Here is a 24,038-nt window from a genome sequence, read left to right as displayed (position 1 = left end):
TTTTTTTTTTTTTAATTACCATACATTTAATTTTACTGTTTTATCTATTTTATATATATGTTCACTTCCAGATTAATTATTTGTGGAAACTGTATTGGCATGTGTGTTATTTAAGGTTTTTATAAGTTTTATGTAATATAAAATATGCTGTTTGTTTCACTTACTTACAAATAAACAAATAAACAAATAAACAAAATTATTGATCAACTATGTTACAAATTTAACCTCTATTTTGTTGTTGTAATACTTAGTTGACTATTATTAATTAATATATCTCTGAATAACTATTTTAAACTGTTATTTATACAAATAGTATGTTTGATTATTGGAAAGAGGAATCCTCGGTCGCTGGCCGGCGCTACTTGTTTCAGAAGTTGAGTTAAACGAGTGGCTTGCAATTAAGGACTGTTTACCGGGCATTAATTTTTGGCAATAAAAGACAAGCACCCTTGAAATGTTCGGCACGCACGCGCTGTCGGATGCTCCGTGGGAAGCGCGGTCGCTTTGTACTCCATTGTAGTTGCAATTAGCAATTTTTTTCCTGGCCCATGTCACAAGTCGCACTTGTCGGAGAAATGTCGCATCTCTTAATGCGTTGTCCCAAATTGTTTTTATCATTTCTCTTTGAATCATAAGTTCGTCGAGCACTTATTTCTTCGAGCGCAAAAGTTTTTGCATCGAGAAGACAAATTATGTAATGATTATTATATTATTATAACGATTTGCGATGATCAAATTATATTTTTTTAAAGCGATTCGTAAGCGGTTATTCACGCATGAATGATTTGACTGACATTTTTCATCGCCAGCGTTTTAAATGTCTTTCTCCGTTTTATTATACATATTTGGAAGACGATACGCCTTTAAAATATTTAAACTTATATGAAACACTGGTTTATTTATTGTTATTACATTAACCACAAAAATTATATTATGTTGGTTTTTAAAATGAAGATAATTATCGATATTTTACATGTCTACAGTACACTGGGTTAATATGAAAGAAATAATGATAAAAAATCGACAAAAAACTCAATGCTTTCGACACTTTTAAATTGACATAACTTAAAAATATATTGAACTGACATTCAAAGTCACCACTCATTTAAATCAGGTTTAGGATATTTCACGCAACATACTATACAATTATTAAGTTCAGTCATATATTTCAACTTTAATTAAAATACTATTGCAGAGATGAAAAGTAGGTCATTTTTAAAGCGAGAATAAAAATTAATATAAATATTTTTATCAAAGTAGGTATTTTTATTGTATCCGACCAAATATATGTGAAAAATTGCCTCTCGTCATTATATTCTACTACAGTTCTATAAGTTAACTTAAATGACTTCGAATTATTTATCAGTCCTTTATACCATATATTAATTCATTTAGTGGATATTATAAAATTAAGGAAATAAAAAAGTATACAATGATAATGTTTCATAGATATACACATGAAAATTACCGAATTAGGTACAAAAAATATATTTAAAAATTGGGTGAATTATAAGCTCATTATTATTATTTTTTGTTAAAATTTATCTGTTTTCTAAATCTATAACCAGGAAATAAACCATAATGACACCAATAGGTCCCTTATCTACCATTCCTTATTGTTCCGAGAGCATATAATATTTTATGTATGATCAAATGTCTTCCAGTTTTAAATAAGATGATTATCTTGTTTATAAAGCTATTAGCTATCGCTATCGGGCTGTATCTCATCACGGCAAAAAAGATCCGTTTTCATCGCCAACGTAATCGTCTTGCACAAGAGTGCACCTTACCAGACTTGTACTAACTTTTGTTATTTGTATTTAGACACAGTTAGTTATTTCTTGTGATTAAATTATTAATTAATGCTTCTTACCTCACTTTATTGATTTAAAAAAAGATGTTAAGTGTTTCTTCAGTTTCGGCTATATTATGATGTCAATATTTAATACTGACACTGTCGCCGTATTGTTAAAACCTCGTAGGCTCCTGTCAGATTTTTCTACACTTACAAAATTTCTCAAGTCCATTTTCCAATAATATTTGTCTTAATAATACTTTTAATGTAAGTATTTTTGTACATCTTATAATGGAACGGGATTATTATTCTATGTTCAATGAATATAATTAATCAAAGATGACTTTATCTTGCGCTGTAACCTCACCGTGTTTCTCGTTTTGTAATCAATATTAGTACGAGTTTTGACATAACCAGCGTTAAATATAGATTATGACAGTATCTTAAGGACCTACTTAAGTCGTAAGTTGATGATTAAATTTGTAAAAGCGGTCGACTCGCTCAACTCGTACTGTTATAATATTTAATATTTCGAGTATTGATTGGTGTAGGATATTTTTCGTTTGTGCGTGTAGTCCAATGTATGCGAATTTATCGTGTTGTAAAATCAAGATCAATATATACTTTATACAAGTAGACTTACAAGCACTTTTGAATTATCATTTTACAAGTATAATTTTAATAGAATGCTACCCCGGCGTAGCTTTATATTCGGAAACTCAGTAGTTACTCTTTGTATTCAATCAATAATTGTACATGTTATAATCATACAATAATTATTCTATGTATTCTGTATGAAATTCCATGAATACTAACTCTAAGCTGTTGTATGATTTATATAATCCTGTTAAGTATAAAAGCCTTATTTATTGAAAAAAAACTACATGAGATATAAATTAAGTTCTAGGTAAATGCAAAATAGTTTCTGGAATTGAATACCCTGCCCCAGTAAGGATGTATTAACTATGTGAAGTCGAAAGCTTGGTGTTTTAAATTATAGAGAAAAAAAATCTTTTGCTAATTATTTGACGATTCTATTTAGAGCCAAAGATACCAAAAATCTTTTTGGATATACAACTTATTTATTTATATTATAATATATATATTTCGGGTTAAATGAATATTAGGTTACATTTTATTGCATTGCTTTATTTTGCATATATTATATTGGAATAATAATAACATATCGTACGTACATTATTGCAGATTATTAAAGTTAATTAAATGCTATAATCAAAAATATATAACTTAGCTTTCTGTGTGAATCAGTCTCGTTAATTGACAAGAACCGATTTCGGGGTAAGATTCTGCGCACGCGCAGGGGCAACTTGTTCCTCTGATTTCTTGCACCTGATACAACAATCACTTTTGACTTAACTGGATCACTTGTTTGAGCCTTAATTTTTCCGAAAAATGTACAGTAGCTCGCATAAAAGTGTGCGGCATTTAATAATAACACTTAAAGCTTTATAGTTAGAAGCGTATTCGTGATTTAATTTCGAGATGTGTGGTTCATTGTATGCTCGTATTGGGAAGTGGATCTGTCAATCATCAATATGAGTATAATTAATTTTTTCCTTAACGGATTAAGTTGCGTCATGGCTAGATTAGTTATAATATAGCTCGGTTTGTATCGATTGAAAGTTTTGACATTTTCATGTTATTATCAAAATAAAATTATTATTTAAATAAAAAATGCCTTATATAACAGGAAAGGTATAGGTAATAAAACTTATTCATATTTTTATGATTTATTTTTAGTCGTTTTATATAATCATCAAGATTATTTTTCGTTCTGACGAAGAATAATAACTCCTTTCGATATACAATTTAAGAAATACACGATATATTATCAATTTCATCATTTTACGATAAGTGAAACAAGTACAATATAATACAATACAAGTATATTATTATATAAGGTATACTGTTATTATTACAGCAAATTCCTTTATTTATAACCGTTTTTAAACGACTGTAACTTAAACGGGTAAAGGTAAAAATGACACCTTGTACATTTATAGTCTGCTATTATTCCAAATTTTATACGTTTAAAGATTAACGGCCTTACTTATAAACGTTTCTTATCGAGTGTTTCGTTAAACACTGATTTCTCACTTTCTGACATTATTGATTTGTCATTCGAAAGAAGAAGACAACATCATTTAACTAATCACCCTCTAAACAACTTTTATAAGTAACGCGTTTATTGGTTGATTATTTATTTTATTGACCATATACATAATTATAAGGATTGTAATATTATGTAACGTTATTTTATTGATCAAAAAGAAACACAATAAACTTTTTATTGAAAACAAGTGATTGGTTTTTTTATTAGGTATATTAATTTTTACATTCAGTCCACTTTTTATTTTGTATACTTGAATTCACTTCTTAAAAAAAAACGATTCATGCAACGTTAAAGGCAAATAGTGCTTACATACTACCACTGCCCACTTTCGTCCTCCCAGATGCAGAGCTAATGAATGTTAACACGATATTCAGGATTTTGGCGGCAGTTAAAACACATTATATAGCAATGTTGCCGATCCTCTTGTTCAACTCTAAAGAAAACTATAAAAAATAAATAATATCGCTATCCCTTTTTTTTAATTTGCCGGTGAATGAGATAGCAAGGGTCCTATGAAATTAATATAATACAGATATATTATATAATATATTTTATATTTTTAATGAGCGCCGGTTGACGAGTTTGACGAGCCGGTTGGCGTGGTTGGTAGATACTTGCCTTTCACGCCGAAGGTTGTGGGTTCGATTCCCACCCAGGACAGACATTTGTGTGCATGAACATGTCTGTTTGTCTTGAGTCTGGGTGTAATTATCTATATAAGTATTTTGTTAATTTATTTACAAAAGAAAAGTAGTATGTGTAGTATATCAGTTGTCTGGTTTCCATAAGCACAAGCTTTGTACAAGCTTAATTTGGGATCAGATGGCCGTGTGTGAAAAATGTCCCAGGATATTATTATTATTATTATTAGTGCGATACTTTTATTGTTCGGGATTTTGGCTTGATTAGTGTATCAAATTTTCACTTAAATTTCATATTGTATCGAGGAAAGCTCGCGTCGACGATAATTGAATATAGAAGCGTAATTTTGTCTGTCAATCAAAGTTTTAAACAATTTTAGTGCCTACTTATTTTTCGTGTAACGTAATGATTTATAAGTACTGTATTAATTTTCCCGTTACTGTATTGATAATGACTTAATATTGTATGAAAATATATTAACGTCACTTTTTGAGTTTTAAATAAGATATAAAATTTCAACTTTCTTCGGATGACAAGGAAATTGCGTTGGAAACGTTTATTAAAAGGAAATTGAAGTTTTAATAATTATATATTTTTAGTTTTTAGTAAATTTCTTTGATTATAGTAATGAATACGAATATTTGTTGTAAATATAAAAATATTAGAAAATCATAGAAAATTTAACTCACTTAGTTACTCATAAAACCTATCTATAAGTAGATTCTTCGGCACTTGAGCAACAGTGGTTTGAAATTAAGATTAAAAGATGCATAATTGCTGTAGGAGTCATCTACCGACCTCCCAAATTTAGTTTTAGCACATTTTTATCTACGCTAGATGAAAATATATCATTTTTAACACCAAAATATGAATACGTAGTTGTAACTGGTGACATAAACATTGATTTAAATTCGCATGGATATACTATATGATATGCATATACTTTTACTGCACTGAATGTAGCGTTTGTGTTGGCAGCATATGTACACGGCGTAGAAAAAGCAGCCTAGCTGAGACTACGACCTTTTCACCAAATTATGATATTGTTAACTCTTTTTTTATGGTTTTGTACCTTAATTTTTTAGTCTTTGTTTCTTTTTGGTGAATAAATTTATCTATTATTATTATTATTATTATTATAAACTTTAAAATAATCACGGGCACGACCCTAAGGAATTAAACTAAAAAGAACATCGGTCATGTCAAAGTTAATACTGGTATTTTTAAGTACATATAACATTAAAGGAAAATACCGCATAATAATTCGCGCTCCGTAAAACAGTAAGCGTTCTTTCCTTCCCTTGTAAATGTGTAATCGTTTGTTATATCAAAAACTGTGAGATAGAATTTAATTTAAATTTTAAATCAATTTAGTTTTGTTAAAAAAAAAACAGTATCTATTACATTAGTAGTACATTAAATCATACTTAATTATTTACAGTGCTATAAATTAAGAATAAAATTGAGCCAGTCTTAATTTTTTTGTTAAACTGACTTGTTTTTTTCATATTCGTATAAAGTAATAAAATATAGTAACATCTTATAGATATCCCACTGCTGGGACAAGAGCTCCTCGTGAGGAGATTTGGACCTTATTCTGCTATGTTGCTTCGATCCGGGTTGGATTTATATGTGGCAGAAATCTATCCGATAGAATGCTAAACCGAAATGGGCCATTTTATATTAATAGATACATAACTATGGCTATCTTTAAGGAATAGGAAACTATTTTGTATCAATCAGGTTAGTAGTTGCTACGTAATTCCGGATAAGGGGAAGCAACGTTTTTTATATTATACACGACTTCTAACTGTTTGTAATTGTGAAAGTATATATAATATTGAACAAAAACGAATAGAATGTGTATAAGTCCTTTCACAAATGATAAGTGAAATATAAAATGCCAGTGTGTACTGCTCGATGAGTTTGGTGGATCGTCGAGTAAAGGAATCTCGTAACAGTTGAAGAGCTTCAGTAATTGGATGCCATTTCAAGCATTCAATCAAGAGAAATGTCATATAACGGTTAAATATAAGTCTTGCAATTTTTATGTTCCTTGCGTGTAAAAATTTCTCCCTGAGGTCTCGTTAATCATATTAAAAGCTAAGCTCATTAAAGTTGCGTTTGTAATTGTCAATTTTGGATCGAATTACAAACAATGAGTAATATACTCTCTTATTGCTATATCAATAAGGTTCATTTTATTAATGATTTATCACCAATATCATGGATACGAGTAGAGTCACTAATTACTGTCTTATCATCAATCATTTCATTGATCGGCTACATGGCAAGTGCGGACTAGTGGTTATCTTGATAAAGGAAATGTAATCTTAAGTTTTAACACTTTCGGTTCAATATTGATTGTTGGAAAATTCAATTACGCTCCAATAATGACACGCGCGCCACTCCTTGCGATGATACTTTTTCTTACAGCCAGTTTCACACTATCTACAATACACACGTCATATTTAATAACTTATATTTCATATCTAAACATTTATATGTATAGGTACCTCTATAGTCTTTACACATTTTAATAAGGTCTTTTGTTTAATTTATATCGTTAGCGGATACGTAATTTGTATAGACTTTTTTATTAACTGTGGTAATGTTTAATACATAACGCAAGGGTATATCATGCTTCTATCTTCTATCTATTTAAATTATATATTATGACAAATTTGTTAATATAAAGACTGATTAAAATAAAATTAGTACTGTAGGTAAAAATTATGACCTCTATGAATGGTGGCAAGAATGCTAGCAGCATTCTCCATTGAACCGCAATTTCGAATCTCAGTATCCACTTCAATCATCCAGTCTTCCTGTTCAGCGAAGGCGATAAAATAGGCCTTAAATCTGTTTAATTTAATTCTAAACAACTTCCACTTTAACTACTTTAAACGACCAATATATAAATAATTTTAAATAAGGTGTGTTTATCAAATCAAATAATTCTTTATAGCATATAAGGTCTCTTTTTTATTTTAATCTACCACTGTTTATAAAAATTCTAACGAGAAGAACCGACACTAAAAACAGTAGTTACTCTTTTTCACCCTTTTAATTACAAGGTCAATCAAAAATAATTAAATTTTTGCATATCATGCTTGGAAACCAACCTTAATTTTAACCGTAATATGCCTTGTCAAAGTTTTTTTGACATGGGATTCAATTTATTAATAGGCAAAGTTAAAAATAGCTTTGAAATATTTTTAAAGAAATGAATAACGTGCCCCAGGAAGGATTTATTGACTTTGCAAATCGAAAACTTTATTTTTTAATGTTATGTTATATATATATATATATATATATATCATTGATATTTCATATAAATATTTAGTATTGATTTAGGCAATTTCTTTCGCAATTCTTCAGAAATTCACTAACCATTACACAATGTACTGTAAGACTTTTATTTATAACTTAAAGTAATTAAAACTTAAACTTGTTACGTGTTGATAACTCAAAAGTTCCAATTTACCTTTTGTGGAGCTTTAAACGTAAGCGTTACTGCATATTCTTATAAATACAAGGAAGACGATAAATATGGAAATTTACTGGAGTAGGTATCTAAAAATCAATTCAGGTTATAGAGCTTATCGTATTAATTATGGGTGATTAACAAAATTTTAAACATTATTTATTTACAAAATAATTATTTATATAAGCTAGTACGACCCAGTGGGTAGAATATTTGAATTCACCATTCGGTTCATACAGAGGCAATCCGAAGTTTCAAGGTTAATTTGTGTTTATAATTAATCTCGTGCTTGACGGCGAATATGTTGGATGAAAATTTTCGACATGTTTATCCACCAATCTGGAGTTCAGACATCGGCCAATGGCTTTATGTAGTTTTCGAGGTTCAGCAGTGTTAATACTCGCAATTCAAAACAGTGTTAATATTCAAACTCTGAACTGCTACAATAAAAAATCTTGCTTGAAGAAAAAAGCGATCATTATATTCTTTTTGCCCGACGTAGAGATCCTCAAGTCTTCTGATTCTTGCCATATAAGCTAGCAATTAGATCAACATGGCAGCTATTTTTAAAGTAACAAGTATAATTACAATGAATAAAATAGATATATGTATACAAATATACTGTTGTGTACTTAAAAGTTTGCTTTAATCTTAAAGTCAATTTAAGCGCCAACTTCTAAAACTTCCGCAATTTCTACAATCATTAACCTTCAGACGAATTCGTGCTTATCTCAAACGTTCAAAGTTGAAATCACTACCTATGTAAATTGTTTCAAATTGTGTAGGTGGCGCTTGTGGGTGTGATAATTCCTGGGGCAAATACAAATAGTGGCGTGAGAGTTGCTCCCGAAAATGTTTGTTTATTTACGAGTCAAGCGTGGGATAGGTGAAAGGTGAAAATTATTCGTAGATACATTTGAATAATTATATTCTAATATAACGTCAAACGCATGACTTAACAAAAATTAGAGTAATAATGTTGTAAAAGAAGTGGAAGATTACGTGATCGCATTTGTAGCCGTCAACAAGATTGAAATTAATAAGTTTATATTTTTAACACGACCGCTTGACTTTCATGCAACAACCTTTAATTTATGATAATTCGTAACTTAAAATGTTAGTCTAAAAAGTGACCTACTAGAACTAGATATTGCGATAATGATCCTGAATTTAAATCAACACCAATGTGTCATTCTAAATGTTAACCAGTTTATGGAATGCAAATGTATATATATCAACTGGAACCTGTTATTTAGACAAATGTTCACATAACAATAAATTCATCTGTATAATATAATCCGTGATAAACTAACTCTTTTTTTCTCTTTTCCAGGCCTATGAGCTCTCAACCCTAACGGGAACACAGGTGATGCTTCTAGTCGCATCCGAAACCGGCCACGTGTACACATTCGCAACACGAAAGCTTCAGCCAATGATCACGTCAGATTCAGGAAAGAGACTGATACAGACGTGTCTTAACTCACCGGACCCGCCGACTACCAGCGAGCAGAGAATGGCGGCCACAGGCTTCGAGGAAACGGAGCTCACATATAACGTTGTAGACGACGATATGAAGGTGAGACAATTGGCGTACGCTGGCTCCGCGCAGTATCCTATAGAACACCACCCGGGTCTCGCCCCATCGCCATTGCAGCAGTACCATCAACACCCTCCGTGTCCGTCACCCCTACCCCTAAGCTCTTTAGGACAACCTTACTCACACGCACACCTTTCTCACCCCCACATGTCTCACCATCCACAACGGTAGTTCAGATGGCACTAGAGTAAAGCCCGTTCTATTTATTGGCATCGATAGCTTCGGGATAGTCACGTTCTAGATAAGTTTGTAAAATAATAGAAAGAGTAATAATTATATCTTCATACGGTTGTTTCTTTTATTATATTTGTAAATAGCTCTTAATTTTTACGCCTTGATTTTCGAGGATTTGAGTTGCATGAAAACGGGTTTAAGTAATTTAAATATTGGCTTTCGAGGAATTATTCGTAATGATAACCGAGTGTTGCATATAATTGTTTGCAAATCGAAATTGACAGGTAAATTCGGTTTGAAAACGAATGATTAACTGCCAGAAATTTCACACTACTTGTTCATTAAATTAATGATTATAGTTTTCAACGCTTCAGTTTTTACAGACCGATTATTTCAAATAACTTGTTTTTATTATGCTGTTCGTTGTAATAGTAACATACGATGTTTAATAAATCATTCGTCTGAGAATCTATCAATGGAATCGATGTCTATCATCAGAGTGGTGTCGAAAGCGATCATTTCGGTAGCGAGTAATCATATTTTAAATCGCTTTGTAATTAACGTCTGTAACCGGTTGTAGGTTTCCGAACGACAGAATTGGAAGCCGTTTCGTTTGTAACTATTGATTCGTTATTATGAATGAATCGGCCTTTCATTCTACATGGAACATAGTAATCGAGACGATTCAAGCGTGCCTCTATAATGACTTTTGTGTAGGTATGAATAAAATGGCTTAAAAATGTTATAAATTTTTAAATCATTTTGTCAACAGAAAAAAAAACTTTACTTGCTCGAACTAAGCTCTCATTTGTATAGAAATATTGGAGTAAATCTGATATAAAACTCGTATATTATTAGTGTCTTAGTATTTTTTTCTGTCATATAATGCAACACGAGAAGAATAACCTCTCTAGTAGCAGGTGTTAAAACTAGTAGTAGTTACAAAGGCGCGTCGTCGCTCCAGGCTCCTCGTTTGTATGTATGTTGAGACGGATTATAGAATTCAATTGAAAATTACTTTCGGTTAAGTCATTTAATCCTAAATGACTTGTCAGTGTCAATTTAACTTTTTTTTAAATAACCTGATAGCTGAATCAATTAGTATTTATCAATTTCTTAATTAATAACACCATGATGATAGTTTTAATGAAATTTAAAGAGTATACTATGTATTACGTTGTTTTTCTTACGGTTCTATAATTCCGATCGTTCATTATTGCGCAACGTTAAAACTGCATCGGTAATCGTACACCCAGTTCTTCATTTTGTATCTAGTAGCCTCTCGCTTCCTCCGCATCGATTGAGTAAAACGATTAATCGTAAATTTTCATTTGCATATCATTTTTAATTTTAAAGTCATCCGGCGCCCACTGCCTCTCCTGCGACCTCGAATATTACTTGTCAGCTTTGATATGTTGAAATCGATTACGTCGATTTTTTCCGTTTCGACTCGTGATGATAAAAATCTTTTACTCCGTTTGGTCCTCTTGACGAATGTAAATAACATGTCCGTGGTAACACGAACGCTTATTGTTCACTTGTCGACGATAAATCTAACCGATTGAAATATTCACGCGGTAATTATGATTTCAAGAGATAAGTACCTCCCGCGACGTTCCTTTAAGACTATTCGTTTAAATAAATGTTATAAAAATGTAACTGAATGTTAAAGTGTAGGTATGTAGGTTAGGCTGGCTATGTAGGTTGTTTGTTTGTGAACTTTTTTATTTCTTTTTCGTGTGGACGTTTTCTCCTGTCATAAAAGATATGTTACTCGTATAATTTGATTGTTCAAATATTCTAATCGTGTTATGTCCGCAATCTGGTGTGAATATAAATGGTATTAGCAGAGTCTGCGCCTGTTGTCCGCAAGTCGGCCACATAGGATGCAGATGCTCTTGTGCGTGAATTAGCGGTATAAATGCGGAATTCGGTCACTGCCCTCACTCCGAGGAGATCTTCTAATCTTAAATTCTTTAGACCGGCCACGTTTCGTAACATCTTTTTAGATTTCACTTTCAGTACGAAATGTACCATAGATTATATCATCATATCCCAGAGCACGTATAACACAATTAAAAAAAATCTGTCGCCAGTCGCCTATCGAGTCAGATCGTAAATTTTTACTTTTTTAGATGTCTACCTCGTGTTAGCCTCTACGATAGTGACTCACGCGCTCCCATCGTACGGCGCGCGACTCGAGCGAGACGCATCTATTCTAGACATTGCTCTTTATGCGTCTCGCACCTCCCTATATTAACTTATCAATACCATTGTTTTGATAAACGCCCGAGCAATTTTTGTTGACTCATCGTATTGTGTGGCATAATTGTCGGTGTATAAGCCGATTGCTCAAGTTCTACGTGATTTAACAATAAAGCTAATTTGACTAATAGGTGCCTTGTAATCGTCACTGCGTGTGGTTTAAGGATTAACTACAGTATCATCAGTATCATCGTTCGCTTCTCCATGCCGTTCCTTGACGTTTAATGAGCGTCTCTCTAAAGCTATTGTTCTATTTTTTTGTTTCTTTATCAGATCTGTATCTTGATTTGTAGATTGTATGGACATTATTGTTTTATTAAACATTAGTAAGTAACATTTTGAAATTAAATAATGTTTGTTGAACGGTTATATAACGTTAATATTATAACATTTAAAAGTATATTATCAAAGAAAGTCAATAATAAAAAGAATAAAATTAATGTGTTGATTTTATTCTTCTGCAATTATTATTAATGTGATTTCTATACATGAATGAGCCCACGGCATTTTTTAATTGTATATCTTTACCAAAAATCACTTTAAATAACCGTGTTGCCTTGTAATTATCCTGTCTTCCGACCCTTTGGATAATATCCACCCACCGCAGATGTGATATAAGGATGATAATCGTTTAATCAATTTTGCGGTATCATTATTTGTTGGGTAAATTAAGAGATTTTAAGCAATCACTTTGGATATTTCTTATGCGCGACTTGCGCTGTCATTTCGGTAATGGTTCCGGGAATTAATCTTTGTGGAAAGGGGACAAAGACTATTCATAAAGTAAAATTAAAATCATTTAAAACATTAAAAAAAGTACTCGTGTTAAAGGCTCTTAACAAGAGATTCTCCTACTTGAAAGATTAAAAAAATAGCAGGTCAATGTACCAATACAGTGAATATTGTTTAATATAACTATATATAGGTCATTGGAAGTAACGAACGCAGTAATGAGTGATTCCGCATCAACGTTATTTCGAGGCGCGGTCGGCCACAGTATTATTTTAGGAGCTTTGGTCCACTCCTTGTACTATTACGGCAGACCTGCGCCCGAGTTTCTGTTGCATAATTCAGACACGAGCTCCGCCGTTTGCATTCCGATACTTGATATGTGCTTTCACATGTATTTATGTACGAGATTTTGTGTCTTCGTAATGTTTGTCGAATAAATAAATTGTGTAGGCACAAATACAATGGGCAAGCCGGCGTCCCTCGTTACGTCGGCGAATGTAAAGTCCGAGTTGGCTTCTTGGGCCAGCTTGTCACCGGTTGAGATATTTTGCGGCAGTTGATGGGATCGCTTATATCATTGTTTAGGCTCTTCGTTACACCAGCTTTTCATGTCGATGCTTACAAATTATCATGGGTTTGTTTTACGAATTATGGAAATTATATTGATTTAACATTTGAAAATTGTTTTTGTTCCCGGTTGTCAGTCTCGGATATTTATTAAATCTTTGTTTAAAAACACTCATACAAATTCTGCATATAATAAAGTATCTATATAAAAATGAAAGAAGTCGTAAAGAAGAATCTTTATGTGAACACAGAACTCATCGTAATCCGAAATCCCAACATCATTATCTTGCGTTTCGATCAAACACAATTCTGCTCACATCTCTGTTACCGCAATTCTAATGATTTGCGGCGGAGGTCCTCTTTTGTATGCACTAGGCATGACGAGTTTTATATGCAAGGTGCAACTCCGCTATCCCGTGCCCATCGGATCCAGAAACTTCCGCGACTGACCGTCCTGATTGCTCTAATTGAAATTTATTCGCTGCTTCTCTCGAACGCGTCCCGGTTCCCCAATGCCTACATTAAGCTAGATAAGATTAATGAATTACTGAATACGATTGTCATCGATGCGTTTGTTATATTTGTGCGTTTGCATTTATGCGATCTTGTTTACTAGATTGACGCTGGACGTGCTCATCCATTATAGATTTAGTCGGGTATCGTCTCTCGACGAGGTTGACGTCTGTGTCATTTCGATAATTGGATCCGCGATTATGTAGCCGGTCCATTCACAAACATATGTGATAGGTTCCAATGATTGACATTTGAGTATTGCGTCACTCGCTTTCGTGTCTAATCCATATCCAATTAAAATTTCGAACTTGTAACTTTAACCTGATTAGAAAATCAATGTGTATCTTATTAACATTTTGATATGTTTGTTTAGTTTTTGTTTAGATTAATAACGATCGCTGAGTTGTCGATGGTTATGGACGTGATGTACGGAATAGGTTGGATTGATTCGGCGAAACGGTGCCGGCCCACTTCCTAAAACTAGACTGAGAGACGCAGATGGTTAAAATTAGGCTCGCCGGGAATAGCGTAAACTGGTGCGTGCCTCGTCACCGCGCCGACCTCATGGATATTGTGTTACAACGTATCTAATCAGAATTTAAATTTAATTTAATTACGATATTCATTGGAGATTTTTTTTAAACGAAATAAAATAATATTATGTATAGTTTTCTGAATGAAAGTGCTTTCTAATAATATAATTCATGATTTCAAAATAAAAATAGCAATATTTTTAGGTATGAAATTATATTCATTACATCAGATCATATCGGAGGTTATAATTAAATAAAATTTAACACAGTTATACCGTCAACTTTTAAATGTTAGGCTTAAAACATAGTCTACATAATATTGTGATTATGTACTTGATTAAACGAAAATCCAATAGCACCATGATATGGTATTTTAATATACAAACAATGTTTTCCCGTCATCAGGAGAATATACAAGTTATCTTTCGGTCATCCTTTTGTTATCTTGACGCCTAGAGTTACTTGCACCGACGGCAATGTTGCGTTCTTTTGTGTTTGTTACAATACGGCACACTTCGGAGTTGTCTTCTTATTCCAAACTAAGCGAGTATTGGACGGTACTCGACGTGGAAGTAACGCTACATTCAAGTCGGAGTCTGTTGAGCTCTGACCGTTATCTCGTGGGAAATGATTGTAGCCGGCGCGGCTTTGTTAGGATGATTGTCCACTAGGCGGTGTAGATGTGCCGATAGGAAGCGTAGAACCTGCGCGTGACAGCTATGGGAACAAAGCTATGCATGCTTAGGTAGATTATACTGTCTATTGGTATAAATAATAAATCCGCGATTTAAATAATAATCCGCAATATATTTTCATAATAATTGTTTTCTCTTCTTTTTTACATTACAATAAGGATTGAACACGCGAAATTTAATACAATAAGTTCAAAAGAGAACTTGAGGTCAAAATGGTCAAAAACTTAAAGATAAAAGAATAATAAAAGTAGATAAAAGCCCTAACAGGAAGAAGATAAAGTGTTGTATGATGAAATAAATATTTAGATAAATTTAAGTGTCTGTACGTGTGCTAAATTTTGCAAGATTAGTACTATAAGAATTTGATGAATGATCAAATTTACGTGAACTTTGCCGTTTCGTTTTCGCCGCTAAAGATATGCGGAATGAAATAGGTCACGTACGGATGAATATGTAACAATCAACATTTTGTGTATTCCTTTCGTGTTGTTAACCTGTATATCACCTTTCGTCTAATGTATTCAAAAGGCGTACACCGCTAACTGAGAACTATTCAGCTCTGAAAACAAATCGTAACCGCCGATCCATCATACTTTTTCTATTGATCGTTACTCGAGCTTTACAAACAAAGCGCTTTCAAATGGTAATCCTTGAGACGTGCTGTGAATTGGTTCCGCCGGACTTCGTGGGAAATATCCTATGTGCTATTTAAATCCGAATTCGTTTCAACATCTCCGCAAGCGTTAGTTACATAACTAAGCGGTTATTGTCAATCTCTAAATTCTATTCGTATTACGATTTTCCTAGAGATCTTTTAAAAGGATATGTAGTCGGAGAAAAATCGTTATTGATATAGGTCATTCAGTAACTAGTTGTTTGTATTTTGAACAATTGACCTTATATGGCCACCTACAGCTGGTGATATAATCGTGTTTGCTACGTCACGCACGTGGGCGGTGTCCTTCCGAAACGCTGGCGCCGATCGACTAATACTTTTCCTATCTATGTCTAAACAAGAAACAGAAAACACATATTTGGTTTATATATCGTAATGGTGTTTTGTTGTTATAAAATCATTAAATTTCTACGCATATCGTAATTTTGTTTGTAAATTGACTTTTTTTTAGTAAATGAGCTTGGTTTCGCGGGAAGGCTTTGTAAATTAAGTCGTGGTGAAAAAAGCATATTAATATTCGTGTAAGGCATTACAACCGACAGGTCAGTAATATTACGTGCTTAAATAGTAAGTCAGCATAAATCTTAAAGTAGTTTGTTATAAATGCGCACGCGCACCTTGCACACAAATGATTTATGTATGACCGGTAAAACGATCCAACAAAAATACTGTTTTCTCAATATAGATAGAGAGCCCTGCATTAATACACATCTAGGCTAAATACGATTAAAATATTTTGATTTAGGATATAGGTTTAACTTAAACGATTTTTTTTGTCGATTAGTATAATAAAGTCTTTATATATTATATTTATTAACATATTTAATCTTTCTGATAAATTCTGTAAACTATATTGCCAGTTGTTATAATATATGATCCTACTTAATTTTCGACCAATTTGGGCCTTTTTGTGGTTCGATGTCCCCAACGATTTCACCCGTAATAACTTTAATAACGTGGTATGAATATATTTACTTTAGCAACACGTGTTACACTCCATTATCGCCATATTTTCTCAATGAGTTAACGTGTAGCAATATTCACAAGAGAATTCCAATCTTCCGTTGCGTCATTCTAAATCGAAAGTGGTCATAAACTAAAAGCCTTGGCAATGTTGTATCAAGTTTTGTTGATCTGTGACATTGTGGTGATTGTCTCGTCTATTCCACTTGTGCCAGTGGCAAATTCGTTTTGTTAGATAAAGACGCAAGATGTTTAATCTCGAGCTCTCACTTCCGTCCGCCTACAACAGTGTTAACGCCGCCTACGCAATTGCCTTAAAAATTGCAATCTGGTGTTGTTCCAGGTTATATATCTTTTTGAATTCTTACATTGCCTTCGCTAAATTATCGTATTTACTGAGTGTCTGTATTTCGCTATCCATTTTAGAAATAAAAGTTTAAATTAATTAACTAAACATTTACCAGACGTGAAACAGTTTTAATAAAAACAATTTTAATGTGTGTTAGAACTGTGTATTTTTTAAATTTAAACCTAAGATTATATTTATTTATATTTATTATATTTATTTATATATATATATATTTTTTAATTGTAGTTATTTTGTATAAAGACTGCCTGAATGACAAATTTCAAACATCGACTAACTGTTGTCGTAAGGATGACATCAACACGTGGGTGTTGTGAGCTATAAAACGCGTTTGCGAGCACTTTGCGTTACAGAATCTTTCGAAATTGTTATCCTCTTTAAATTATGTCTTAATTCAGATCGCTCTGTTGTATTGATATCCGATCTGTATTTTGCAATAACGGTACAACACTACTCACTTCGAAAAGTCACGGTCATCGTCGATAGCATTTTCGTTTAATGACAGTCGATGGGGTCGCATCAAGTTTTATAATTCATTTTGGTATTTTACGAATAATTTTTTAAACATCGTATTATTGATATTTTTTCCTCTTTTGAGCGGCATTGCAAAAAGTTACATACGCAATCGATAATATATATATCGACGATGCGTTAGTTGAAAGTAAGCATAATAAACAAGGTTTGTTTTTTCTTCTAGTCTTAATTAGTTTATTATTTTTATTTTATTTATCGTTTATTTTATTTAACAATCACAGCACAATTATCTCTAACTCAAATTCTCGTTAATGCAAGGAAACATCCGTGAGTCATTATAATAAAAGCATCATAAATAGTTGACATCAGAAAGGAACAATACACAGTAGCCATGGGGCTAGCAGAGAAACAAACAGATACTATAATACTAAATGAACGTGACTCGATTTACCAAATCAAAAGAGACGCGAGGCTTAGCAAGGTAAAACATTTTACGTTCGCTATGTAAATTTTGTTTATAATTTCGCGTTATTTTAAACTGTAAGATTTTATTCTAATGCATTTTACTCGGTTAATTCTCAGGCCATTAATAAAGTGCCATCGTCTGTATAGTTTTTAAGTACAACGAGGTTGATATTTCAAATCATCGATTAGGTTTTAGGTTTGTTTGCACATTCATTTTCATATCCACATTGTTCTTCAATTTTACTCAATTTTTTACACAATAGTGATAAGATGAATATATACGATTCATGAATGGGTGCTGAATTATCTGGTACTGCTGCAATGGTTTCAAATTTTAGGTGATCTCTTTGAATTGAAATTGTTCTGATTTTTGTATTTAATTTTAAATCTTAATATATTTTTTATAATATAGTTAATTTTAGCTACAAGTCCGTTCGGGACGTGGTCCTGTGAATATTGATACCTGTATAAAAGTAACGTAACATTCCCAGTTTGTGCTTTAGTGTCCATAACAGTGTTTGTGATCCATCCAACGTAACGTATGTTAGTTAAGGCATGATGTGTGTTTTTTGAACCAATGGCTCTTTAAAACTGTTAAAGTATCGGTTGAAGCTTCATTAGTGTAATTGCTTATAAAAAATATTGGTGCTATATATCGTGTTGTTATTGAAGTTATTAAACTAATTTGAAAGGTTAATGAAGAGTCAATCGGTTCTGGCTGTCGTGTCTTGTATTTTTAGGATTATTTTTATAAAAAATCCTCAAAATACCTGCGCGAATGTGACAAGAGTTTTTACGTTAAAACATAATAATAAATTAATATTATAGCTGTTAAGTAATTAATGTATCCTAACATTGCGGCGAAAATTTAAAGACTGGACCAGTGTCTTCTAAGTGCCTTACAGGAGTATGTTGTGAGGAAATAGTGAAGTTTGTACTTAAATGTTGTTTTAGAACCAGTATTATTGTGCAGTCTAAATTGTACATTGAATGATTTTGGTTGATCAAAAGGGAAGAATCTCAGATTATTTGTTGGACGACACCGGGTTCTTAATATGTACTTAAGTTAACCAATCACTAGTCCGAATGGTCAAATAAAATACTCAAGATAACATTCAACTTATTTTTATAAACCAAAATTTTATATTGAATGATCTTCTATAGATTTTTTTATAGTAAGATTTTTCCATGCTGGTTCATTTATTGTGAAATATTAAATTCTGTGCAAAAAATCTGTTTTAGCATCAAAAGGACAATCTTTAAAAGGAGTTTTAAAACTAGTACTTACAAATTACGTTACAAGAATTGGTAATGCACTTGAAAATTTAGTTTCGTAAGCAGAATCGTTAGCGATGATTATTATAAAGTAATCACTGTGATCGCATCAGCGTTTTAAAAGTCCGGTCATGAAGTAAAAAATCAAAAACGCATGTTTAAATATGAAATTAAGTTTTCAACAGACTCATTGCATTTTAAGTCGATTATTCACCGGCCGTTGATAAATGTGCGTCGTGCAATAATTCAATTCTCGTTTAAAAGGTTGTCCGATGTTTCAAGTCTACATGCGAGTATCCTGATCAAGTCCGGATGTTGCATGCAAAAGATTGTAGTACATTAAGCTAGTTTAGTATCGACTTGATTTGGCTATTTGATTATGTACACTTGGATGATTACGATAATTGTATTTGAAATTGATCGTTTTAAATCAATGAGGATACAGTTATATGTATGTGCTAGTTCTTTTTTAATAAGGACACATCCGATAATGTTTCTTTTTGGAATCATTTGATATGTAAAAGTATGAGGTAAAAAGTTTTAGATTTGCAAAGCATAATATTTTTGAGAATTTTTTAGAGACTTAAGTGGTTGTGAGGACCAATATGTAATATTAGCGTTATCTTCGTCCATGACTTATACTATTACGATAACTTAAACGATAAGTCGCTATTTGTGGATCAGTTGTTGAATTTATATACCCCAGAAGTGACTTTTAAAGGCAATGTGATAGAAATAATACCTAAAGACGCTAGATCATTGTTACTGTAAAATACATTTTATGTAAATATGTACAATAAAGTAACAGAGTAAGCAAGAGTAATTTTAATACTAGATGCAATGTTGTACAATTTTTTTTTCTATTTAAATATTTTTTGAAAGATTTAATCTACTCTATTTTTAATAATGACCTATTTTATCGTTTCGAATAATTTATATAATGCGTTTGTACAATGTCGTAGACAAAATGAGGGAGACATTAAAGAAATTATAAAAAATAATAAAATGTTAAAAAATTTGATCAGATTTTGTATTGAGATTAGTTTTAAGTTACCTAACCTTTACACAATCCACCAACGACTATCGGACCCTTAGGAAAATGATTCCTGTATGACGTCACCTGCCTGTAATTAAAGTTTCACAATGTAACTTTAAATTAATTGATTAAACATTTTTAAAGAGCGTATTATTGACGTTCCTGAAACTTAAGTTAAGGCACAGAGATACATATGTGAATAGGGTGGCGTCCGAGGGGCCCCAGTTGGAATACCTCATTATTTTATCGATATACGTCACATGGCTTAAAGGCCTAAAGTCATGTGATCGCATTTGATGGAATTTTGGTGTATTTCGATTTCGGACGTCACAAATTGACCTTACAGGAAGGGCATCTTCCTTTAATATATTTTATTACAAAATCCGAAACCTTTCATCTTAATTTGTACAATCATAATTTCACGTTTTAAAAAGGTGTGTCCGATAGTGTTTGGTTTTATCGACGGTATAAATCGAATGTTTCGACATACATCGACTCCACTGGGACGTCCCTCAGAGGTGTATACTCGAAGCGGTCGTTTAATAGTTTTTTAAGTACGTCGATGCCAAAAGTTTTGATGCCCGCCCCTATAATTACTTTCGCTCCGTTCGAGTCGAATAACGTAATCGTAAACCCTGTAATTGCTCAATGATCTTCATGTTTTCTTGCACGTGGAAAGGCGTCCGTTACAACTTTCTTTTGGCATCGACATCATACATAGCGTAAGATTGGCCAATCTTTTTCACCTGAAAGCAAAATGTGAATAGAAAAAAAAAGAAAACATAGAAAACGGAAAGGTAAGTGTAATTTTTTTTTTATTACCTTGGATTTTTTTAACGACTAACAACGTTAAACTCGTTTTTGCAATGTGTGTTTTCGATGTGCTTTTTCAGATTTACTTCGTACAGGTATCAATTTATATAAACTCATGTCGAGGAAGATATAAAGTTAAATATTTAATGTTTTAGCAATTCGACAATGAAAATATTTCGCGAATGAAAAGATTGTGAACTTTTTTATTGGATATTAAATTGAGTAGGGCTTTATAATGCAGAGTTTATTCGTATTAAATTTCGACTGTTATTTAAAACAAATAGGTACTTAAACATAAATAATGTCCGTATGATTTTACCGAAACATCTTTTTAAAAATAAAACATTTTAAATTATTTGCTAATTGACGATTACTATATTTTGTTTATTTTATGATAAAGAACCTTTATTTGCCTTTTGTTACATAAAAAAAAAGTTTCTTTTAAAAGGCGATAAATTTGCACCATACTATTAACCCATTATTCCCATTCAAAACGTGATACTACTTTATATTTAAAGCAGAAAACACGAACTTATTTTTCCAAATTCGTTTAACAGTATATTAAAGCCGACACCAATATTATCAGCGGAGGGTCAGGGCTTAAAGTATCCATTTAAAATATTGTGACGGTTCGTGAATAATCACAACTACGTGCGCCTACTATATTATGCGCACCAGAATCATCGGATCTCTCCTCGTCCTCGAGGTGTTCTATATCTGTGAAAGTTCCGAGGGGGTGGGCGGTTCTCGTGTAACTGGTCCAGTAATTTCTCTCGATGATAGTCGTTTCAATGGAGGAGATTTACGGCGGAACGTGGCGCAGTAGTTCATCTGTTTACAGTCTTTATTTGACCGACCGTTGGGTTTGTTCAAACGCTTAACATGCAGATTTCTAGAATAATTCTCAATGGTATTAAAAGCTTGTGAGAATTAATTCTATCATCGAGACAGCTTGTCGTTCGTGCAGGTTAATATGATTAATAATAGAAAATATGTCACATGTGCTATAAACATTGAATTGTCTATTTAATACTTCACTCCAATAAAGTCTTGTTTGTCAGCTCGCTCTATCCATTTATCTTCAATATTTATAATATCTTAGGTTCATTGACGGACACAATGATGCAGAAAGCTTGAAAGGTAGTATTTTAGAATAAATTAACCTTTTATTTCTACATTATTACGTTTTCAAATAAATTCTGTTATATTTCTGTAACTCATGAAGAAATATAAATTTATGTTATCATTAAATATTAATACGCTAAATAAAAACGAAATATTTTTAAATCTTTGTTCTATTATTTTTCGTAGTGATTCATTTTAATATTTTGAAAATTGTCAAAGTACTAAATCTTGTTAAAAAAACAACACTGCTCTACCAATTTATTTACATTTGATTACGGAAATGATTACTTTTAAAACAAACAGAAGAAGACAGGTGTTTCTAAGGAATTTCCTCGCTCGATAAAACTTCACGATATATGATCGAACGGTATTGTGATCATTATATTAACCGTGACGCATTTCTTAGTTGGTAACTGCTATTGTACGATCAAAGTTTTATATTTAGATATATGTGTCCCAATAAATATAAATAAATGGTTTGTTATAAAACTATAATATGTCCCAGTTATATCTTCACCTGGATCCAGTGCCGATAGATATTTTTTATGCTTTATTCCTTATATATTATTTTAATTTTAGTTTGAGAAACTATTGGCTTTTAATTTACGTCCATTGTTAAAGAGCAGGTTGCGCTGTATTATCACTGTGTTCATTACTTTATTATCTTAGTGCACCGAACAAAAGACCTCGTATGGATGCGGTCATTTTACCGAAGCTTTTACTACACAAACTGTACCATTAATTTGAAGACTAAAAGTCTCCGATTAATATATACTAGTTGAACATTTTCCTAATTTATGAAAGTGTCCTATTTCTACGTTAATAATTACGAAATAATATTTACGTTACCTCTTACATAAAATGTTATAGTAGGTAGGTAGATATGTATTTTATCTTTTATATTCTAACATAAAAGGTTTATATAGTTGTTTCTCTTACGTTTTAATTTCCATTTCGCGGTCTGACGAGACTAATTAACAAATGTCGTTTGACATGTGACGTTTGCGGATTAAAAGAAAAGTGAAATACTTTGCGTAACCAATTCAATATGTTATACGTATGTATACTTGTTTTTCTAATCACTCGTAATGTATTAAAGCATTCAATCACTGGTCTACATAATCTGTCAATCACTCATTTAGTCATAACTCGTTTCTAAGAGAAATTTGAAATAAATACCCAGAAAAAAAACTGTCTTTCTAAAGTTTTTTTTTCTTAATTTATATTGTAACTTTATTAAATTAAATTTAAATCTATCGTGCATTGAGCTGTTCGTGATATGTTTATCTTTCCGGTTTTTAAAAAAAAAAAATACCTTGATAATGAACTGTTTACGCTTGACTGGACTTTTTGCAGTTCCACCTTTACTGAATAATGTTCAATAGAAATTAGAAGTGTAAAATACATCACGGAAAATCTATAATGTTTTCCCGGTACTGCTCGAGTCGTTCGATCGCGTAATTAAGAATAATGATCACTTTTTGTACCTCTTACTAACATCAAACTGACTTAATGAGAACGATTATAAGGATTTATTTCTTAAATTAAGCTACTGATGATTTTAACGATAACAGCAATATTTAATTTGCTTACAAATTGAATATTTCTGCAGACTAAACGACTGTTCCTCGAGACCATCAAAGCGGATATAGGTGCGTATGCTCGAGCGTGCGCGCTATTTCGCGCGGCGACGGCGCTGATTAGTACTGC

General features: G+C 32.1%; 1 protein-coding gene across 4 annotated transcripts in view; it reads left to right on the top strand.

Moving 5' to 3' along the window:
- The window catches only part of LOC126772365 (serum response factor homolog), a 246,156-nt gene that overhangs the window by 14,168 nt on the left and 207,950 nt on the right, over window positions 1–24,038 (top strand). For all 4 annotated transcript variants that reach the window (XM_050492713.1, XM_050492711.1, XM_050492710.1 and 1 more), the window contains exon 2: window positions 9,392–9,634. In XM_050492713.1, coding sequence (XP_050348670.1) covers window positions 9,392–9,634 — 243 coding nt within the window. The remainder of the gene's footprint in view (window positions 1–9,391; window positions 9,635–24,038) is intronic.

Source organism: Nymphalis io, chromosome 12 (assembly GCF_905147045.1).
Source record: "Nymphalis io chromosome 12, ilAglIoxx1.1, whole genome shotgun sequence".
Classification (NCBI taxonomy): domain Eukaryota; kingdom Metazoa; phylum Arthropoda; class Insecta; order Lepidoptera; family Nymphalidae; genus Nymphalis; species Nymphalis io.
This window is presented reverse-complemented; position numbering and strand designations above follow the sequence as displayed.